The sequence below is a fragment of the Heloderma suspectum genome, chromosome 2, assembly GCF_057233095.1.
Source record: "Heloderma suspectum isolate Gila_16-S chromosome 2, 16-S_ref, whole genome shotgun sequence".
Lineage (NCBI taxonomy): Eukaryota > Metazoa > Chordata > Lepidosauria > Squamata > Helodermatidae > Heloderma > Heloderma suspectum.
This window is the reverse complement of record NC_139459.1, coordinates 78,650,503-78,658,373: the sequence shown is the minus strand read 5'-3', so window position 1 is coordinate 78,658,373 and position 7,871 is coordinate 78,650,503. Positions and strand designations below refer to the sequence as shown.

The window sequence follows — 7,871 nt, the reverse complement described above, 5'->3', positions numbered from 1 at the left end:
CTGGGAGGGACATTCGGGAAAGGTAAGTCCCGTCCCGGGGGGGGTGTGGGGGGCGGGGGTGTGTGGAGAATTTCTCCCCGAAACTACTTCGGGGGCCGAACACGTTGGCACTCGGCCCCCCGAAGTTTCGGGGAGAAATTCTCCCCCATCCCTAGTAGGTGGTACTAACTTTTAGTGATGGGTTGGAGGCCAACCTTAGGGGCGGGGGGATCCTTAATTTTATCCAATCACAGTACCTGAATTCACACAATAGGACTAGCGCTGATAAAAAGAGCCCGCACTTCTCTGTGTCTTTACACCCCCCAAACCTGAAGGGAAGGACCTGGAAGCCTACTTACATGTGAGTATACCTTAACTCTTTTTTTTCCTTCTGCCAGCTAAATAAATATTTAGTGCAGATAAACTAAAATAAAAAGCAATACAGTTTATGCTTCTTTTCCCAATTTATCCCCGCAGAAAAACTAAAACACCCTTCAATATTCTAAAAGAGGAGCAATATGCCTGCAGGCCAGTTCATTTTATTTATATATTTTTATATATATATATATATATATATATATATATTCCTTTCTGGGGTTGTTATTGGGGGGGAAAAAGGCTCTTTCTCTAAAACTTGTCTATTTTTTTCTTCTTATCCATAGAACAATCCCCAAAAGCAGTCTTGATGCCACAGGTCTATCAAGAAGGCATGTATTTTCTAGTTAATTTGTATGTTTTAAGGGGGGGGCTTGTGTGTGTGTGTGTATGTGGGGGGGGGGGACCACCTGCTGCTATCCACCTGCAGCTATTGGTAAAAATGAATCTGCATGACCAGGGAGCACCAGTAGGTTAACCATTTTTCTTTATTATTATTATTATTATTATTATTATTATTATTATTATTTTATGCTTTCAAATATATATATTTACATTCAGAGCTATTGCTGCAATCTCTATGCATAGAACAACAGCCATTTTAGGGAAAAATAGTGCATGCAAGCAGCTTTGATTTTTGTCTTCACATTGAAGGAATGTGTAGGAATCCAGGCGTTTCTATCTTCAAACGTCCTTACAAATCCTTTTTCCTGCAATAAATAGAAAATAGTAGCTTCATCAGGCCCTATTTTTATGGAAGGTAAAACACTATGTTGGGGGTGGGGTGGGGGGTGGGGTGTCTTGTTTTTAATACAAGAGCAGTATAGCTTCTTTATCATCTTAGAACCCACACCCCACCCATAATAAATATTAAAAGAACACACATCTGTAGCAAGGGATATGGATCTTGGTGTGGTGTGGTGTTTCAGACTTACCCATCCATCATGATCCATGATCCAATTTGCTTTGGTGTTTATGATATAGGCAGTGATAAAATTAGCAAGTTCTTCTATATTCTGTCTTGTTAGAGCCACATCGTGTGTCTGTAGCTTCTGTACAATTATACCTCCAAACAGAAAAATGGTTAAAATCCGCCCCCAGTTGATTTTTCCATCAGCAAACTCAGACTGCATCACCACAGTAAAAGTGTTGAACGCATCAGCCAGACTATGAATTTGGAGATTAAGGATGAGGGGGTTTAACTGCTGTTCAATATCATCTTGAATTGTAGAAAGTGTTTTTTGAAAAATTAAGAACGTTTTGCATTTTGCTATTTTATAGGGTATTTGCCCACAAGCTGTGCTTAAATAAGCATGAACTAGCATAGCTGTTTCCCCCTCCATGCTTCTCAAGGGGGTCTGCTAGAAATGGTCAAAAGGCTCTCATACCATACGTAGTGTGTGTATGGGGGGGGGGCGGAGCAAAAGCTTGAGACAAGACTGTACATACCTTTGAGTGATCAAACTAGCACCTTCTCCTTATTTACTATCTCATGAAATCACACGTCTGACAGAAATGCACCAAAATTAAGTCAAATGATAAAGAACTGGGTAAGGCTTTTGGGGTGGGGGTATTTTTAATGTAAAAACAACATGCTGTTTCTGAAAGTACAGGCTATGTGTATAATGTTTTATTTTTATGTATATTTTTTACAGAAGACTTTATGGCCAGCCATCCTTTTAGCAAGAAAAGGCCCAGGACAGCACTCACACTGGCATCTGGTAGCGCAGATAAAACAGAATTGTTCTAATAATTGTCTTGTGGTTTTTAAGGTTTCCTGTAAAGCTGAAAGCAGGGTGTGTGTTTTCTTTTTTAGAAACCACAACCAATGTTCAGGAGGCTGCTGTGATTAATCCCCCAAAGAAGGCCACAAGAAAAACCAAACACATAGACTCACCACCTTCTGATGATAAAATAGGTAAAAAAGTTAATGATAGTAAGGGATTGCGGGGGGGTCATATCGAAAGTAGGAATCTACTGAAGTGGTTATTGCTTTTTGCAGTGAACATGATGCCTGTTAGAGCTCCTTTTAAAACTCCAAAGGCTACCGGACCACCAGCAGGCACGGGTAAGGCATTGACGGGTTGTGTGTGTGTGTGTGTGAGAGAGAGGTTTGTACCGAATTAATAAGGATGTGCCCTACCCCTTCTCGTTTTTATTTTTTTTTAGACCAGAAACCTGCAACTGTGAAAAGTGCTTTTGTAAAACCACATGACCCGAGAGGGCCAAAGGCCAAGACAATGAACATGACACCTGTTAGAGCTCCTTTTAAAACTCCAAAGGCTGCCAGACCACCACCAGGCACGGGTAAGGCATTGACGGGTTGTGTGTGTGTGAGAGGTTTGTACCTAATTAATAAGGATGTGTCCTACCCCTTCTCATTTTTATTTTTTGGTTTTAGACCAGAAACCTGCAACTGTGAAAAGTGTCTCTGTAAAACCACATGACCCGAGAGGGCCAAAGGCCAAGAGATCAAGATATGAAGGGCACCCAGAGTCTGCAATCTCTAAACCAGGGAGGGGACTTGCTAATTGGCTTGAACATGCTTCTAAAAGACTGAAAGAAGGCTATGAGCTCAGGAAGTGCCATACAGAGATTGAAGCAGCCATACGCAAGTTTTTAAGTGCTGATAATGATGGGTTATCTGAAGTAAGCTCTTTTCAGAATATTAAAATGCATACAAAGTATCCTGCACATGGCAACACATTCTTTAGACATGTACAAGTTGGGGGTGGTAAACCACGCCGGAGGTGTTGGAAAAGACGGCATAGGAAGAACACATTCAACAAAGCACGATTTTACTGGCAGAGGAGGGTTAGTAAAATATTAAACAGGGCTAAAAAAACACTCTATGCTTGTAAAAATCAAAGGCCTCCTAAGAAAAGCTGCTCTCCATTGGCAGACTCTCAGGATGCCTCACAGTTTTCTGAAGCATGCATAGGGGGTGACCCTCCAGAGGTGGCGTCTCAAGATACCTCACAGTCTTCTGAAGCTTCCAGGGATGCCTCAGGGTTGGACCAAACCCCACCCACAAATAACACAAACGTGGACCAATCCCCGCAAGTATATGCAGAACTTGTTCATAGGTGGGAGTGGGAACATGAGCGTTACAGGTCAATGCACATAGGTGAAGAATTTAGATTTGTTAATTTAGAACATATAACATCATTCTCACAGGCTGTGACTGCATTATACACAACGATCCAGCAAATCCTGGATGATGTGAATAGGAGAATCTCTCCTCAAGATTTTGTCCAACTACGATTGGTCCGCGGGGGATTAGCTTATCCTCTTTTTTCAGTTAAAAGACATAGGGATGTTTTACATGTAGAAGATTTTCTATCCCATATCAGTAATCTCCTGCAAAGCCGTGCTGAAATATGTGGGGATGTTACGCTGCGGTTGATTGTTACAATTGTGAGGGCTCCACAGGGCGGTGGGAATCCAAGTAGGAAAATAGGTTCTCTCCCGAACAGTCAAATCATCCTTAGAAAACGACAACATTTGGTAGATCTAAATTACACAGGCACCAATCTCTGCTTTGCTGGGGGTCTTTTAGCCGTAATGGCCGAGAGGACACCCACAGATGCAGAATTGTTGACTGCTGCCAGACAGTTACATACGGAGCTTGGTTGGTCTGAACAGAAAAAAGTAGCCCTCAGTGACATTTCATTGATTGAAAACCATTTAAGGGTCAACATTCAAGTCATACGTTTTGCAAAAAAAGGTTGGGGGCTATTTAAAGTACCAGGGCCTAGGTACCCCAAAACCTATACAATGATGCTACACGACGATCATTATTATGGTGTGCGTAATGTAAAGGTGGTTTTTGGAGCTCAAATCTATTGTGAAATATGCAGTACAATCTTTGCCCATAGTCACAGTTGTCTATATATGTGCAGGCTCTGCTTGAGTGCAGACTGTGCTGTAAATGTTGGTAAAATGAAGAGGTGCGGATGTTGTCGGATGAACTGCAGATCCAGCGCCTGCTTAAATAGACATAGAGAATTGGCCTTAGAGGGTAAAGTAAAATGTGTCTTTAGAGAGTATTGTGAATATTGTCAGACTTTCCAGAAATGTGATCATGACTTTGACCGTTGTCCAGGAAGGCGGTGCACTGTCTGTTGGGGGTTTATCACATATGGTGATAAGCATGAGTGCTATATGGGACATCTTAAGAAGCCTAAAGTGTCTGTGAAATATGTGTTTTATGACTTTGAAGTGCACCAGTCTTCAGGATTTCATGTTCCTAATTTCTGCTTTGCAAAAGCGTTTGCGGGTGAAACTGTAGAAAGCTTTAAGGATAAACCAGGTAAGGGTAAGAAGAATAGAAAGCGGCGTGTGAAAGCGCATGGGGATGTAAGCCCGTGGGCCATGGCTGGCAAAACATGGGAGTTTAAGGGTGATTCCTGTCTCTCTGATTTTATCAAGACTTTCACAGACAGTGTGCAGTTCAAAGGGTGCACTTTTATAGCCCATAACTCAAAGGGGTATGATGGTTACTTTATTCTCAGCCAGCTGATAAAAGAGAAACTTACTGTAGATCTTATTACTCAAGGGGGAAAATTGCTGTGTATCACCGTGAAGGGGCTAGATATAAAATTTATCGATTCACTCTGTCATCTACCCATGGCCCTCTCAAAGCTACCAAAAGCCTTGGGTTTTACCGGCACCAAGGGCTACTTCCCACATTATTTTAACAAACCTGAGAATTGGGACTATGTGGGACCGCTGCCTAAAGCAGAGGACTATGGTGCCCAATACATGATGCCTGGAGAGAGAGGGGCTTTTTTAGCGTGTTATGATGAGAACAAGTCAAAAACTTTTGAAATGCAGAAGGAGTTGATGTTTTACTGCAGGCAAGATGTTAATATTTTGGAGCAGGCATGCACCAAGTACCGACATGAAATCATGGAACTGACACAGACAGTGAGAGCGTTTTGGAATGGTAAGACGTATGTGAAAAAAAGATTAGCAATAGATCCATTCCAATACCCCACTCTGGCTAGTACATGTTTTGCAATGTATAGGTTTAAGTTTCTGAAGGAATACACCATTGCCATACCCCCACCAGATAATTATCACTGGCAGTGTAAACGGTTTTCTACCCCTGCAATTCGGTGGTTGAGTTACATAGAGCATAAAGAAAACATTCAGATTCAGCATGCCTTAAAGGGTGGGGAATTCAAAGCTGGCCCTTATTTTCTAGATGGCTATGCGGTCATAGATAATAAGAAGACAACCTTTGAATTTCACGGCTGCTTTTGGCATGGGTGTTTAGTGTGTTACTCTCCTGATGATAAAACCCCCCTGCAGGGTAAAACATATGAATGCCTGTACAACTCCACACAAAAAAGGGATGCTGAACTGAAACTGATGGGGTTTGAAGTCAGGCCTATATGGGAACACGAGTGGAGGTATATATTAAAAACAGATGAGGGCCTCAAGAGTTTTCTTGCCGGTGCTCATTTTCCAGACCCTGTAGAACCTAGAGACGCTCTCTTTGGGGGGCGTACTAATGCAATCTGTCTGTATTATAAACCTGAAGATGGGGAACGGATTCATTACTATGATTTCACAAGCCTGTATCCCTATGTGAACAAGAATAAAGCATACCCTTGTGGTCACCCCAAAATAATTTATGAGAACTTTAAGCCACTCTCAGATTACTTTGGGATTGCAAAGGTTAAAGTTTACCCACCCCGAGGTCTTTTCTTCCCGGTCCTCCCTACCAAGGTGGGCGGTAAGCTCATGTTTGCCCTGTGTGCAGCTTGTGCAGCAGCACATCAGCAGGAAACGTGTAAACATTCTGGTGAGGAACGGGCTCTGCTAGGAACATGGTGCACTGTTGAGCTGAATGCAGCTGTAGAAAAGGGCTACAAGGTTGTGAAAATTTATGAAGTCTGGCATTTTGAAAAGCGGACCACCCGTTTGTTTTCAGATTACATTGACATGCACCTTCGCCAAAAACAGGAGGCTTCAGGGTACCCACACTGGTGTGTCAGCACAGAAGATAAACAGCGATACATCGCTGATTATCTCCAAAATGAAGAGGTGGCATTGCGCCCCGATGAGATTGCCGTGAACTCCGCAAAACGGCAAATTGCAAAATTATTTTTAAATTCTCTGTGGGGGAAATTTGGCCAGAGGACAAACCTGCCTAACACACAAGTGGTGAGAGACCCTGATGAGTTATTTCAGATTCTGTTTTCTGATGCTTATGAGGTTTCAATGTGTGAATTTATCGATACTGATGCTGCATGCGTGTCCTGGAAACATTCTGAAGATCGCATGATAACTCTAGGTAGGAAGAATGTGTTCATAGCTGCCTTTACAACTGCATATGCTCGGCTGAAGCTCTACACTTTGCTAGATGGCCTTCAAGATCGATGTTTATATCATGATACAGATTCGGTGATATTTGTGAGTAGGGAGGGGCAGTGGATGCCCCCTCTCGGTGATTACTTAGGAGACCTCACAAGTGAAATCCCTGCAGATGAATTTATCACAGAGTTTGTGTCGGCTGGTCCTACGTCCTATGGTTTTAAACTTTCAGGAGAAGGGAAAGTTTTTTGGAGGTCAAAGGCATTACATTGAACTCCACAAACTGTGAAAAAATTAATTTCAACAGTCTCAAAGACTTAGTTTTTGCCTACGTCTCAGACAGGGAGCACAGACCACCTTGTGAGATTGTCGTACAGCAGCCAGGTATTGTAAGGAACAAAAGCCATTGGACTCTGGAAACTAAGACTCTCAGGAAAACTCAAAAGGTGGTATATGATAAAAGAGTTATTACTGAAGGGTTTAACACACTGCCTTATGGATTTTGACTATGAATACACGCTGGCAACACCCCTTTTCAGCCATTCTAGCGGGGCCTAGCAACTGCGGGAAAAGCTTTTTCATCAAAAATATTCTGGACAATGCTCACAGTGTGTTCTCGGTTGTACCTGAAAATATTGTATGGTGTTATGGTTGTTGGCAGCCTCTGTACAAAGCTCTGCTATGTAAATACCCATTTATTCAGTTTGTGGAGGGTTTGCCTGCAAAATTTGATGATAATGATTTATTACCCCTCAATAAAGTAAATTTTTGGTGATAGACAACCTGATGTTGTCGGCGTCTGAGAGCTGTGAAGTTGAAAAGGCCTTTACTCAGTATGTACACCACAGGAACTTGAGTATTTTTTTCATCACGCAGAATATTTTCTGCAAGGGCAAAAGCAACCGCACCATCAGCCTAAATGCAAAATATATGGCGCTGTTCAAAAACCCCAGGGATAAATTACAAATTGCGATTTTAGCTCATCAAATGTACCCGCAAAACAGTCAATTCTTCATGGAGGCATTTGCAGATTCTACAAGCAAACCTTATGGTTATCTGGTGGTAGATTTAAATGCATCTACCCCAGAAACTTACAGGTTAAGAACAGGTCTTTTTCCACCAGACTGGCCTGTAGTGTACGCCATGAAAAAAGCTCCAGCTGGCTACAAAAGGCATCGCCTTTAGTGCCAGCC

At 42.2% G+C, this 7,871-nt stretch overlaps 1 protein-coding gene across 2 annotated transcripts; it reads left to right on the top strand.

The window, feature by feature from the left end:
• The first annotated feature begins 1,831 nt into the window (after positions 1–1,831).
• LOC146352382 (uncharacterized) lies at positions 1,832–7,443 on the top strand. 2 transcript variants are annotated; one of them, XM_084833943.1, is made up of 6 exons: positions 1,832–1,904; positions 2,010–2,075; positions 2,171–2,272; positions 2,357–2,422; positions 2,524–2,661; positions 2,756–7,443. In XM_084833943.1, the coding sequence occupies exons 2-6, from the start codon at positions 2,018–2,020 to the stop codon at positions 6,949–6,951; spliced, it is 4,560 nt and encodes a 1,519-aa protein (XP_084690069.1). In that variant the 5' UTR covers positions 1,832–1,904; positions 2,010–2,017; the 3' UTR covers positions 6,952–7,443. The 2 variants fall into 2 exon arrangements, with proteins under 2 accessions (XP_084690069.1, XP_084690068.1); XM_084833942.1 differs by having other exon boundaries at positions 2,171–2,422.
• Positions 7,444–7,871: the final 428 nt, after the last annotated feature.